Source organism: Mesocricetus auratus, unplaced genomic scaffold (genome assembly GCF_017639785.1).
Source record: "Mesocricetus auratus isolate SY011 unplaced genomic scaffold, BCM_Maur_2.0 Super-Scaffold_100009, whole genome shotgun sequence".
NCBI lineage: Eukaryota > Metazoa > Chordata > Mammalia > Rodentia > Cricetidae > Mesocricetus > Mesocricetus auratus.
In genome coordinates, this window is record NW_024429193.1 from 48,036,727 (window position 1) to 48,051,896 (window position 15,170).

General features: G+C 41.5%; 1 protein-coding gene across 5 annotated transcripts in view; it reads left to right on the forward strand.

Annotated features, from left to right (window-relative positions):
• The window catches only part of Gpsm2 (G protein signaling modulator 2), a 41,483-nt gene that overhangs the window by 23,715 nt on the left and 2,598 nt on the right, over window positions 1-15,170 (forward strand). For all 5 annotated transcript variants that reach the window (XM_013118115.3, XM_005076652.4, XM_040752033.1 and 2 more), the window contains 8 exons: window positions 532-655; window positions 759-874; window positions 4,196-4,351; window positions 4,655-4,763; window positions 5,740-5,869; window positions 10,565-10,635; window positions 12,184-12,360; window positions 15,017-15,170. In XM_013118115.3, coding sequence (XP_012973569.2) covers window positions 532-655; window positions 759-874; window positions 4,196-4,351; window positions 4,655-4,763; window positions 5,740-5,869; window positions 10,565-10,635; window positions 12,184-12,360; window positions 15,017-15,170 — 1,037 coding nt within the window. The remainder of the gene's footprint in view (window positions 1-531; window positions 656-758; window positions 875-4,195; window positions 4,352-4,654; window positions 4,764-5,739; window positions 5,870-10,564; window positions 10,636-12,183; window positions 12,361-15,016) is intronic.

A 15,170-nucleotide genomic window follows, 5' to 3' on the forward strand; every position in this document is an offset into this window, starting at 1 on the left:
CCTAAAACAAAAACTGCAAAAGCTGATAGGCTAACATGAGAACTAACCATTGGAAGGAGTTGTTTAAATGCTACTGTGCTGCTAGAAACCTGCAGTTTCACTTAAACTGCAGACCATTGCCCCCTAGTGGTGAAAGCAAGAAATATCAGGGCTTGGTTTAATTTATTGGGAGTAAATTTAGTGTTTGGCCAGTAGAATTTCATATAGTTGCCTAGCTGTAGAGCTCCAAGATCAACTCTTGCTGACTATGAATAAAAACCTATAGCCAACTGTTTCAGTGAATAAAGAATTCCAGCCATTTCATTACTGCCCTACTTCAGAATGTACCTTTAAGATACTGTTATAAGCTATCCTTTTTTAAAATGATAAATAGAATCAACTCTGAGGCTAGGAATATATCATGGAGGTCAGCGCTTGCCATGCACTGGGCCCTGGGTTTAAATCCCCAGCTATGAAAAAAAATTCTGTCTGTAAATCAACTAAGAACTTTTCCCTAAACTTACGTTTTCACCACTTTTTGTCTCTCTAAAGGGAAAACCTGTCGTTAGTAACTGCTCTAGGTGACCGAGCAGCCCAAGGACGAGCCTTTGGGAATCTTGGTAACACACACTACCTCCTTGGCAACTTCAGAGATGCAGTCATAGCTCACGAGCAGGTAAACAGAAGGCCTCGGAGCCAGATCATTTCCTGTCGTTGGAGGATGGTGACTGGAGGGCCTTCAGTTCCTGTGCGTCTCTGATGAAGGTTTTCTGTTCCAGCGGCTCCTTATTGCCAAAGAGTTTGGAGATAAAGCGGCAGAAAGGAGAGCATACAGCAACCTCGGAAATGCATACATATTCCTGGGGGAATTCGAAACTGCCTCCGAATACTACCGGTTAGTTGGATATTTTTTGGATAAGTGTAAAATGAATAATTACGCGTCCTGTAAAATCACAGTGGGCTTTGAGGGTGAGGCCTGGCTGTTGGTATGTAGGCATCAGTCTCTGGGTTTGGGGACATCAGGAGAACTGGTGAAAGGAAATGTTGAGAACTTAGCTGGTACACAGTGCTCAGGAAACATTTACTCAAGTTTTGTTTTTACTGCTTTTCTGGGAGTCTCAACTAGTGGCCTTGAGTTTGCAGTCCCCTGTCTCTGCCTCCTGAGTATTCACTGCAGGCATGCACCATCGAGTGCAGCCTCTACCTAATATTTAATAACAGCAGTAGGGCTTCCTTTATTTTTATTACTTTTATCTCTAAAACTTTTTGTTTAAAGTTCTAAACTTCTAAAGTCCTTTATAAACCTGTTTAGCATGTAGGATGTGTGTGGGTATATGCTTTGTCTCACCTAGTTAGGAGTGGTGAGAGAGGCCAAAACTAGGTCTTGTCTGAAGAGTATTAAAGTTAAAAAAAAAAAAAAAGGTTTTTGTCTCCACCAATGACCACTGAATTTTTCCCTCCTGTCCCACCCCTTAGCCAGCGGTTCTCCCCGCCCCCCGCCCCACCCCTTAGCCAGCAGTTCTCCCCGCCCCCCGCCCCACCCCTTAGCCAGCGGTTCTCCCTGCCCCCCACCCCACCCCTTAGCCAGCGGTTCTCCCTGCCCCCCACCCCACCCCTTAGCCAGCAGTTCTCCCCGCCCCACCCCTTAGCCAGCAGTTCTCCCCGCCCCCCGCCCACCCCTTAGCCAGCGGTTCTCCCTGCCCCACCCCTTAGCCAGCGGTTCTCCCTGCCCCACCCCTTAGCCAGCGGTTCTCCCTGCCCCACCCCTTAGCCAGGGGTTCTTTCCTTGCCCATCGCCAACTCCACGGAAGCTAAGTCTCTGTCCGCCTGCCTGCAGCATTGCCAGCTTGAGCTTCTGTCAGGACCCCTCGAGCCCATCAGTAGGTTGGGAACAGATGGTGGTAGCAAGGTCTTAACCCACTTCGTGTTGTCAGCCCTGTACCTTCTAGACTGTAGGGTTTGCTCTGAGTAGTGGGCTTCGAACACAGATTTAGACCGAACCAAAAGTACAGGGGCTGACGTGTGCTGACACTTAAGAGATTCCTATGTACAGAGCTCAGAGTTTGTCATTGAAACAACAAAAACAGTGCTGGCTTTTTTGGTGTTTGCCTTTCCCAGGTCAGCCACTAAGCAGCCCGTCTTTAGGAGTACCTGTCTCTTAATAAACTTGTTCTGTTTTCATTACTTCACAAAGAAAAATCTGGGTGCGTGGCACGTGCCCTGAATCCCCAGGACAGGAGGTGTAGGCAGGTGGGTCTCTCTGAATTTGATGCCAGCCTGGTCTAGAAAGTGAGTTTCAGGCCAGTGTGAGGTACACGGTGAGACCTGTCTCAAAAATGGAGAAAAGGAAAAGCTGAAGTTGCTCTGGTCCATCTGAAACAGTAAATGACGCTGTGTTCTTTAAATTTCTACCATGGTTAATATTGATCAGTTGACTATTTTAGCTCAGTGGCTCTCAGCCTTCCTAAAGCTTCCTTTCATAAGCTCCTCATGTGGTGGTGACCCCAACCCTAAAATTATTCTATTGCTACTTCATCACTGTAATTTTGCTACTGTTATGAATCATTATATAGATATCTGATATGCGACCCCTGTGAAAACGGTAATGACCCACAGGTTGAGAAACACTGAATTAGCTAGATATAAAATTTCCTTCCTGATTTGTCATATGAGGATTATAATTTTGATTTTAACTGTCAAGTGTCATGTAATCTAAAGCCAAGAATACAGAAAAGTCTTCATTATTAAATGCTGTGCCTGTGTTCAATATTGAAATGTCCTGTTAGAAATCGGTTGGTGGCTTTTTGACTAAAGAAGTATGAGTTCACTGTGATGGCTTGCTCCCCCACAGCAAGCAGGCTAGAATTCAGAAATTTGGCCTGAGTTCCAAAACATAGTTTAGTGATGCTTTTGGAACTCACCCTCAGAATTGTCTTCAGGCTCATGTAAAAGTGTGTGACCCAAACTTTTCAGGATACAACGCAATGCCTGGCAAACAACTAAGTAATTGAATTCGGTTCTAGAAAGGTTTCTGGCCATTTATAAGTCAGCTATACAGAGAATAATGGTGGAGCAGAAACAGTTGTACTGTAGGGTCTGAAGGCAGTTCCTGAAGTCCCAAAAATGCCCGGGAGAACCAACCAGCCCATGGAAACGTCTCAGGGTGACAGCTCTGGAGTTATCACCATTATGTATATAACTTCAAATCTGTGTCCTTGAAAAGACCTGCCTTATTACCATATTTAAATTTTAAGTAGCTATGGGTAGTATGACGTAATTGTGCTTTTGGCAGAAATTATGGAAAAGGGTCATTTAGATTATTAAATCCAAAGGCATGTGTAGGTTTTAAGCACTGATAGAGTTTATATACATACCGATTCCTCTCAACCTTCCCAGAAACCTTGTATTTCTCCCTCCATTATATTCATGAGAAAACAGACAGGAGGCTTGAGTAGCTTGCCTTAGAGCACATAGCTAGCAGTGGTAGGATCTGAATCAACGGTACTGTTCCAGGTCCATGTTCTAACTGGTTACACCAACTTCTTGCTGACAGTACCACATGTATTAGGTAGAATTTGAGTAATGTCAAATGAAATGCTTGGTGTTTTTTATGAATCAGTGACTATAAACCTACATTTAAGGATTTCCCCTAAATACTAAAATGTTGACAGTAAAGATGGTAGTAGAATTAAAGACACAAATATGAAGACTTGAATTCGATCCCCTGCACCCACCTAAAAAGTTAGGCACAGTGGTGTTACCTGTAACTCCAAGTGTTTGGAGTAGAGATGCAGAGACAAAGATCCCTAGGGTTTGCTGGAAGACACCAGGCTGATATCAACTCTAGGCCTCCACATAATGCACAGGCACACACATATATACACAAGACAGCTCTTACATGAACATGTGTAAGTTATCACCAGCACAAAAGGGATAAGATCTTCTAAATATCTGAAATATTTCCGCCTCTAGAGGCATTTGCCCTCATGATGCGGCACTCGTGTATTTTGTTGAGCTATTGGAACTTGTAAAGTCTGAATTCGTTTTTTCACACTTTAAAACATCTTTTCACTTTTCCTAAAGTAATAGGAAGATATATTGAACTCTCAAACAGACTTATTTAAAAGGTGACAAAAAGCAACAGAGATGGAAAATGTCAGCATTCGATTCCTTGAACCAAATTTAAAATGAGCATCATGTAATTGGTTTCTCTTAGGAAGACACTGCTGCTGGCTCGGCAGCTTAAAGACAGAGCTGTGGAAGCCCAGTCTTGCTACAGTCTTGGGAACACGTACACTTTGCTTCAGGACTACGAGAAGGCCATTGATTATCATCTGAAGCACTTAGCAATTGCTCAGGAGCTCAAGGACAGGTAAGTTGCCCTGTTCCTGAGTTCAGTAACTACAGATGTGTTATTGAATTCCAGCTTTTGCCTCTGCTTCCCAAGTGCTGGGATTACAGTCTGGCCACTGCATATTTTTAAAGACTTGTTTCTAAGTTTTAGTATTTTTTATTTGACTTTGAGTTTGGTGCCATTTCTGTCTAGAATCCTCATTACTCTAGCTGAAGGCCCAAAGCATGCTTTAAACCTGTAATTATAGCTTGGCTGCATTTATTCTGTACTTTTTAGACTTGGTTTCAGATAACTACATGTTAATTTTGAATTATATTTTAGAATTGGCGAAGGAAGAGCATGTTGGAGTTTAGGAAATGCATACACAGCTCTGGGAAATCATGATCAAGCAATGCATTTTGCTGAAAAGCACTTGGAAATTTCAAGAGAGGTATGAAGCAAAAGAAATCACCGCCGTCCTGTTGTCACTACAAATCAGTGAGGGGGTAGGGTGTTTTCCAGAGCATTCATATAGCTATATTTGCAGATAGGTGACTGTGTTGCCTTGACCTGGGAAGGCAATAAAATGAGCTTGGGACATGTGTGAATAGGATGTTACCAAAACCCTCGTTCCCACGTAGAGGAATATTGTGGTTTTTTTTTTTATTATTATTTAAGTTAGAAACAAGCGTATTTCACATGTCAATCCCAGCTCCCTCTCCCTCCCCTTATCCCCTGCCCTCCCCACCAGGTCACCCAGTCCCCCACCCAATCTGCACTCTGATCCCCGGGGAGGATGAGGCCCTCCATGGTGGATCTCCAGTAACTGTCATTTCATCTAGGGCAGGGCCTAAGCCTTCCCCAAGAGTCCCGGCATGGGCACTCAAAGTCTATTTGTACTCTAGGGGTAAATACTACCCAAGGCCCCATAGATTAACTAGGCCTCCTCACTGACACCCATATCAGGGTTTTTAAAGAGAACATTGATATTTAGAATCAAGGACGGGCTCTTGTTAACCCTGATGGCTATTTGAGCCTAAATACCTTTTGTATATAAAATGGGAATGGTAATAGATACCTTGGGAATTGGTGTCTCCTGTTTTATTTTGTTTTGTTTTGCTTTATGATGGGGTTTCTCTATGTAGTTCTGGCTGTTCTAGAATTCCCTTTGTATATCAGGCTGGCCTTGAACTCACAGAGATCCGTATGCCTCTGCCCCCCAAGTGCTGGGATTAAAGACGTATGTCACCACTGTCCCTACCTTGGGAATTCTTCACACACACACACACACACACACACACACACACACACACACACACTTTCACTCTCACACACACTCACTCACACTCACACACACACACACACACACACACAGCTGTTCACCATTACCTGCGTCACTCTTAACATAGAAACGCTTGTGGCTATAGGTCGGGGACAAGAGTGGCGAACTGACAGCTCGGCTGAACCTCTCAGACCTGCAGATGGTCCTTGGTCTCAGCTACAGCACAAATAATTCCATGATGTCTGAAAACATTGAACTTGATGGCAGCTTGCATGGTAAGTAGCAGCTTTAAAACCACTTCTTTATGCTGAAGATTTACTTTACGTTGAGGAAAAGAAGGGCTCTCTTAAGTGGCTAATGAGGCATGTCTGCTGTACTCAGAGTGCCTGTGACAGAAATGTAACCTCCCCCACCTTTTGTGATTTTACAGTCAAGTTAGCCCATAAACACAGAGCATAGCGTTTTATAATTCTTATTGTGAACATAGGAATGATGAAGGTATAATTCTTTTCTTTCGTTAAAAAACATTCAAATGCTGCTAAATTAACCTGTAGGTTAATTCAGAAATCTATAAATATGAAGATGTTAGAACAAAAACATAATATATGTGATTTTTAGTAAGTTCTTTTTCTCCCCCTATTTCACTTCTGATGAAATAGCTTGGGATGGATGTCTCTTTTTTTAAATCAGAGAACTCAGGAAATCTTGTACCTGTGTGTGACTCTGACACACATTTTTAAACTTGGTTCCATGAACTACAGACACAGCTGGATGGGTAAGCACTCGCTGACAAGCCTTACGACCTGAGTTCAACTCCCAGAACCCACATGGTAGAAAGAGGGAACCAACTCCAAAAGTTGTCCTCTGACCTCCACACTGGCACTATGGGCACGTGCACACCCCGCCCCCAACAATAAATAAATAAAGGTAGCTTTAAAAATAAGGTTAAATTCACCTTTGAGTTCAAGTCCCAGCACTGACATGGCACCTCCTACTGTAACTCTAGTTCCCTTCTCTGGCACAAAAAGTAGTGCACAGACAAATGTGCAGGCCACAAAAAAAACACCCATACACAGAAGTAAAGCTTAAAACAATTCTTGGACCGAAAAACATTGACACAAAATCTGTAGTGATATCTGAGGATATTCAAAGAGCATAAGAATCTGAAGTGTGGTTGTGCAATAAATTGCAGTTGTGCTTTGTAATTGGCTATTGTAATTGGGTGAACTCAAGTTTTCCAGTGTCTAACTTATGAATTGGTACACTGTAAGAATTCTCATCTATAAAGCTGCCTCCTCTTGTCATGGGAGCCCAGTCACTGGGGCTTCACGGCACCTCACATCTTGTCAAGGTCACTGGGACCCATCGGTTCCCGGTGTTTGCCGGTGCTGGCTCGCTTGGCAGTCCTTCCCGCAGCTGCCCACGCAGGGCTCTGTGCTCTCCTGTCATCCTCCATCCAGTACCCTGTAAGGCCGAGTGAGGGCTTGGGGCTTCGCCCTGGTCTCCCCTTCCTCTTGTCCTTCGCTGTTCACCATCTCTCGTTGGAACAGATTTTCTCCTGTTTCCTTCTGTTCCATGGTCTTGTTCAGTGCCTTCAATAGAACTTTTTAAAATGGTAGAAAAATTCTTGGGGCTGGAGAAATGGTTCAGGAGTAGAAAGCATTGGCTGCTCTTCCAGAGGACGTGGTTAGCAGCACCTACCTTCTGGCCTCTGAGGGTCCCTGCACTCACAGGTGCATACTTACACAGGACACCTATGTAAATCTTTTATAAGAAGTGAAAAACACGGACTTCATGAAATATCAGTGCCAGTCACTTCACAGCTTGTAATCAAAATTTAACCATAAAGCTAACCCAATAAAGTTTTTAGAGGATCTGTGTCTTATAGATAACCTGTCCTCAGAACAGTGCAATTAAGTTGGAAATTAGTATCAGGAACGTAGCAAAGAAGTCTGGACTTGGTGACACATGCCTGTAATCCCCACTACTGAGAAGGCAGTTCAAGGTCAGCCTGGGCAACTCAGTGACCTGGCCTAAAAGCTAAAGAGGACAGTGGTGTGGCTTAGTGGCAGAACAGTTGCCCATAGCATGCACAAGCACCAAATTCTATGTACTATTACACATGTGCGTGTGTATGTACACACACACACACCCAGAGTAACATAGAGCATCCATTTGAAAACTTAAAAACACACTTCTAAGTAACTTATAGACTTGAGAAAAGAATTCCTTAACATTAAATGTAAGTTAGAAGTTAGTGAAGATAGTATTTCAATTAATTTTTTTTAAACTTTATGTCTGCATGTGTGCATTTGCCCACATGTGTGCCTGGTGACTGACGAGGCTGGAAGAGGGCACTGGGGCCCCAAGAACTAGAGTTAAGGATGGTTATGAAACACCGTGTGGGTGCAGGAACTGAACTCAGGTCCCGCTATGTAAACAAGCGCTCTCAACCACTGAGCCATCCCTCCACCCCGCTGTATTCCAGTTTTTGTGGCATGTGACTTATATTGGTTCTTTGGCAAACTTTGTATTTTAAATCTTTTATCTTTGTGTGTGCATGTGTGTGTATTAAGACAAAATACAGTGAAGATTTTCTTTAAAGTTAAAATTTGCTTCTTAAAAGCTGAGCAAATCTACAAGATTATTTTTATAAAGAGAAATCAAAGAGAAGGGGTATACAAAACAGATGTACAGATTAAGAAGGTGAACGGCTTAGTATAAGAGGCCATCCATCCTAAGTTGGAAATGAATTTAGCATGTCTGACTTACCAAAGCTAAAGATGAAAGGTAAAGAGTACACTAACTGCAGTGCAGGTGGATTTCTCTAAACATCAAAGGTAAACTGGAGTGCAGGTGGATTTCTCTGGCGATATGGAAGCCGCCTCCCACTTACAGCTACCCAGACCATGAGAATATCCTGCTGCAAATACCTGATCCAAATTCAGTGAACAGTTTCTACTGAACGTATCGTTTTTATACCATTTAAAGTAAAGTTCAAAGTGCACCATAAGCCAGGGACCATCTGTATAACCATGCACATTTTACAGGTAACTGAAAAATTGGGAAACTTCATCAGCCTCAGAACCATATGACTTTGATATCTAAATTAGAAATAAACGGTACAAGACAGGTAACTTACAGAGCAGCTTCACTCATGAATATAGATTCAAATCCTAAAACCAGAGCAGAACAAATCCAGGGACGTACTTTAGAGCAAACAGGTTTAATGGAGTATGCTGGATGCCTCCAGTTGTGTTTGAGTGAGCATGCTGTTGATGCACAGCGTGCTGTTATCAGACTGTCCCGAGCTCACTAAATATGTAAGGCTTCATCTACATGGTTTTGATCACAGCAACTAATAACATAGTCTTTAAATAATGAAAAGCAACCAGGATTCAACCAGATCCAATATCAGAAAATCAGTCCATGTAATTTACTGGTAAACATAGTAAATAGGAAAATAGCCCAAATATCCAAATGGATCTACAAATGCTTCATTTAAGAGCATCAGATTAGCCGGGCGTTGGTGGCGCACGCCTTTAATCCCAGCACTCGGGAGGCAGAGGCAGGCGGATCTCTGTGAGTTTGAGACCAGCCTGGACTACCAAGCGAGTTCCAGGACAGCCTCCAAAGCCACAGAGAAACCCTGTCTCGAAAAACCAAAAAAAAAAAAAAAGAGCATCAGATTAGAGAAAAATAAGATCCAGTCTACTTATAAGGGAAATTTGTAAAATAATAAGATGTTATAAGACTGAAAATAAAAGGATGAAAAAAATTTCTAACACAAAAACTAACCAAAAGGAGCCAGATAGCTAGCTGTGTTAGTATTGGGTCAGATATGAGATGCTTAAGATAAAAGGTCTGTGGCAAGGGTGTGCCTCAGCTGCAGGGATGCTGACATAGCATGTACATCTGGGGTGGATCCCTAGAAAGAATGTAATGGCAAATTTATATACAGTGGGCTTACACAGGTAGATTTATGTGTTCATATTTTAAACTTGGATGGTAAGAATCAGCTATCCTTTTTATTATGCCCTTTCGTTCTTGGTAGTGGTTTTTATTTTGCTTGTTTTGTTTGTTTTAAACAAGGTCTTGCTCTGCAGCCTAGGCTGACCTTGAGCTCACTATACTCTCCAGACTGGCTTTACATTTTGATCCTTCAGACTCAGCCATCCTAGTGAGGCTAACAGGCATGCAATGGCATGTCCACGTACATTATGTCTTTAAAATACTGCTTGGGGCTGGAGAGATTGCTCAGTGTCAGGAGGACTGGTGGCTCTTCTAGAGGATCTAGTTTCCGTTTCCAACACCCACAAGTGGCTCACAGTCATCTGTAACTCTAATTTCAGGGGCATTAGACACCCCTTTCTGGCCGCTGCAGGCACCAGACATGCATGTGGTGCAGACAAAGACACCCACACACATAAAATAAACCACTAGAAAAAACATAACCTAATTTTAAAATATTGTTTGGTTATAGAAACTCTGTACTTAATATTTAACAACATGTATGATCAAAAGCCATTTCTGAGAAACTTTGCTTTTGTTTGACTTGTGGTGGTGAAGCTGTCTGCAAATAGGAAATTGGAAAAACTGTGTAGAACTGGGATGCTATTTTTAATTCTATCAAGACTGAAGGCCTATGGCTTTCCCATTTTACTCACAATGTGTTTGGGTTTCTTTGAGGCAACCTAGAGAATATAAACCAGTTATTATAAAATGCCTTTTCTAAATCAAGGGGTAACGTTAGTAACCTGTTGCTGGTTTGCAAACAAGGTGTGGCTTCTGACATGAAAGCATTTAGAGGGACTGTCTATTTTTATGTAGTGTGGAAAATAATTACACTTAAAATGCTGGTGCTCCTTCCACAAGGATTTGTGAGTCAGGGTTAGAATGGAATCGTGTAAGGATGCCAAGTCTGTGCTCTGAAGGGCTCCCTGGTTTATGTGAATTTGTTTTTTACAAAGGTACACGCTCCAAGCTGGGACGGAGACACAGTATGGAAAATATGGAACTTATGAAGTTAACACCAGAGAAGGTTGGCAGGTTTATGTTTTAAATTTCCATGAACTGTACTATTTCAGTAACTTTGAAGTAAAACGGGTCAATCCTTGTCCTATGTGAATATCCCTTAAAAAATTGCTTTTAAATAAAACCAGAAAAGTCCAGTGCAAAAGGAATGAGTACAGCATGTTGTCGTGTGCTTAATATATATATATTGTAGGTTCCCATAGCATTCCTGGAAAAGTATATAACAAATGTTACAGTAGCTGCTTCTGCAAAGTGCCTCAGAAAGGCTAGACGTATTTTATAGACTATTTTGAACATTTTTGTCTTGTAAAAAAGCCTTTAATTGAGCTGGGCGGTGGTGGCTCACGCCTTTAATCCCAGCACTCGGGAGGCAGAGGCAGGCGGATCTCTGTGAGTTCAAGGCCAGGCTGGACCGACAACCTCCAAAACAATACAGAGAAACCCTGTCTCGTAAAACCAAAAAAAAAAAAAAAAAAAAAAGACTTTAATTGAAAGGATACCAGGTAGATTAAAGAATAATCCTTCTTGTCATTCAATTACATAGCAACATTATTGAAAAGCTGTGTGTGTGAACATGTGTGCCTGTATATCCCGAGCCACACATGTGGAAGTCAGAGAGCAACTTTGTTCTTCAACCTTAACAAAGAAAATATATGTGCCAGCGAGTGTAGAAGTCAGAGACAACTTGTGTGAGTTGCTTTTCTCCCTGCATCATGTGGGTCCCGGGATCAAAGGCAGGTCCTTAGCCCGGGCAGCAGGCAGCATCACGAACATCTTCCAGCTGAGCATGGTAGCATGCGTCTGTAACCCTAGCACAGAGCAGGCTGAGGCAGGGTTGAAAGTTGGAGGCCAACATAGGCAAAGTGTGACAACAAAGTTCATCTTTGCATACCCTTAAATGCTCTTCTGTTCTATTGCTATAACTAGCATATGGTTTATAAAATATTGATACTTTCTGCATAACTAGCCTCTGAAACTCCCACAAGTTGTCCTGATCTCTACATGTGTGTCATGACACACACACAGTAAATGTAAAAGTGTTTCTAGAGAAGTAAGTTCTTTAAAAAAAATTACCATTGTGTGAGGGGGGGTTGCGATTTTTATCTACTGAGAATTTATTTCATATTAGTGAAATCACTAGTTTTATCAACATATCTATATTATATAAACTTTAGATGCTAATTTTTAATTAAAATTGTACATATACTCACAAGTTTTTAGTTGTAACAGATTTTTATGTAATTTACATCCAGAACAATGCTTTGTCTTCTCTGGCCATTCAAAATTATTTTTAAAGGATTTGGGTAAACTTCATTTTCTTACTCTTATGTTCATAAAAGCAATCACAATATGCATTTGATATGTGCTGTTGAATTTGTTGAACAGATTCATCAAATGACACAGGGCCAGAGTGAGTGCCAATAAGGCTACATAATGAGACCGTTGATCTCGAAACAAAACATAGTTCCAACACCGAGGGTCTGTGCTCCTCCCATGCTGACAGTGAGTAACTGTGAAGGTGGTTTTCAGGCTTTGCTTTCCACTTAATTTATAGGTACCAAACTGGAACAGTGAAATCCTCGCAAAACAAAAACCTCTTATTGCCAAACCTTCTGCAAAGCTGCTGTTTGTCAACAGACTGAAGGGGAAAAAGTACAAAAGCAGCAGCAGCACTAAAGTTCTTCACGATGCCAGCAACTCCATCGACCATCGCGCCCCAAATCCTCAAAAGGTATTAAGTCAGGAGTGTGACCTTGACGCCCAACTGTAATACTTCAGTTTTCTTGTATTCATGCCAAATTGTCGACAAACACTTAATGTATGCATTAGTCAAAGAATGTGTCTCTAAGCCTTTCCTGGCTCTCAGCTAGGACCTACTCTGATCATTAATTCCCCCATTGATTTAGACAGTAATTATTACTATTGTAGGTCACTGTTGCAAAACTATTATTTTACTGTTGTTTGCTAGTAAGACTAACTCATGTTTGAAGTCAGAACAAATTTAATTCAGATATTCAAGGGTTTTATTTTTTAATGAATTATAGCACTAGACCTAGTGGAACAGAAGCTAGTCAATTTTTATCTTCGTGGATAGATACTAAATAGACACTTAGAAAAGTATTTGATAGCATCAGCTTTTATTTCATCCTATTACTAAAACCATAATTGCTTTCTTATTAAGAGTATACCAGGTTATTGAATTTAACTTACTCTAAGCTAGTCAGCTACTCTATATACTGATAAAGAGGCTCACAGCATCTTCCCCAAGTCCCATTTTCAGTCCATGAAGGTCTTTTAAAAGAAAAGTTTGTGTGTGTGTGTGTGTGTGTGTGTTAATCAAAGGTCCACTAATGACTGTATAACCTTGCAGTGTCTTTTCTTTGGTTTTTGGCTAACAAAAGGAAGAATTTCCAACTGTATAGATTATAGATGGTCCAGGGATACAGCAGAACCAGGCTCTGGGGTGTCTTCAGCAGACACCCTGAACTGAGCTGAAGTCTCTACTTTTGAAGCCTACTGTGTTTTTTTCCCGTTTGGGGCTTTTTAAGACAAGGTTTTCCAGCCGGGCGTTGGTGGCACACGCCTTTAATCCCAGCACTCGGGAGGCAGAGGCAGGCGGATCTCTGTGAGTTCGAGGCTGGGCTGGACCGATAGCCTCCAAAACAATACAGAGAAACACTGTCTCGTAAAAACCAAAAAAAAAAAAAAAAAAAAAGACAAGGTTTTCCTCAGTGTAGACTAGGCTGACTAGGATTACAGGTATGGTCCACCATGCCCAACCCTCATGGTATTTTTGATGTTCAGAACTGTAAATTACAGGACTTTTGCACCTAGAACAAGGTCTATGCGATAATGTATGACTGGAGTTTATAATAAGCACTTCATTTCCAAACTTCAGATTCAGCTTAACTCCTGAGTCAACTATTCTTTCCCTGTCTCGTTTATAGGGTGCCCTGTGCTGTCTCCACCTAGAAAGCTAGGTGTTACTCTAGATCCCTTTCCTGTGTTAACCACACCTGATCATTTTGTTCTTCACATCTGTGTGTCCCACTTCTAGAAAACTCTCTTTTCTCAAGTCTTCATCTAATATTTACAATCTCTTATCTAGATTTGTAGATTAGACACCTGACCTCCCCCTGCTTTTGTTTTTGTTGCCCAAATCCATTTGAGGGATCTGTATAGAACTGTTTAACTACTGCCACTGAATTCAGAACTCAGTATTTTGCCTACAAAGGTTGATGCTTTCTTAACCTCCTCTACCCTTCAGTCATTGTCCTGTAAACAAACCTTTAGAACTGTATTTATCAATATAAAGCATCCCCAACTTACAAATGGCTTGTCATTTTTAAGAGAGCCAATACAAATACATGAAACTTTAGCTAATATATTTACTCCCTTTTTAGGCCCATAACATTTTGGGTGTGTCTAGCTTTGTTGTAATACTTAGGGAGAATCAATTGCTTGTATTAGTATTACGTGCACCATTTGGGTTTGGAGCACTCCAAATGAAAGGCCCACTCCTTTCTTCAAACATTTAATTGAGGGTGCTTTTCAGGGTCTTTAATATAAAGGGCCAGAGAGGAAGGAGTTTCCTGAGAAATTATGCATTTGATTCCTAGTACTGGTGCTCCCCACATGAGAAAAGACCTTTCAGATTGTTATGTTAGGAAAATATACTTGCTTTTCCAGTTAGTTTACAAAAACTAGTTTACTTAAATTCTATTGTGGAGTCACTGAGCCTGGGGTGCCTCTATATTACTAATACAGCAGCACAGGACATTGCCTTCTGACAAGACCACATGCACACAGGCAGCCTACACTGTATCATGTAACTTAAGCATGTAGTGGGTTCCACCCTCCTAGGTCTGCTTCTCAGATCATATCCCCACCACCTACTGGCATGACTGCGCACAGAGTGGTATCTGGAGCATTTCTCTGGAGACTGAGGTGGGGTTATTTTTGTAGTGGAGATTAAATCTAGGGCCTCAGACAAGCTGTGTAATCTACTGCTGAGCTACAGCTACATCTCCAGAACTTCGGTAAAATTTTATTTGAGACACTCACCAAATTGGCCAGGCTTGGCCTTGAACTTTGTGATCCTCCTGCCTCAATGTTTAAGAAGTTAGGATCATAGCTATGAGTGTCCATGCCAAGCTTCAGATATATTACTTTGGCCTAAGAAATACAGGAATTAAAAGTTAAATAATTAAAAGTGAGTCTTGTGGGGTCAGTATGGGAACGTTTGATTACCAGTATTGCCACTCTGAATTCTTTTTGAAAATAAAGGCCAGGTTTTGTTTTTAATCTTGCATTTGATTACATCATGATGTTCACAGATGACCTAAGCATAAAGGAGGAATAACTAAGCATACTAGATTCTGTTTTAGAAACCCAGTGCAGACACTATTGGAGATGAAGGGTTCTTTGACTTACTAAGGCGATTTCAAAGCAACAGGATGGATGACCAGAGGTGCCACTTACAAGAAAACTGTCGCACAGCATCCACAGCAGCTTCCTCTACTACCCCCAAGATGGTGAAAG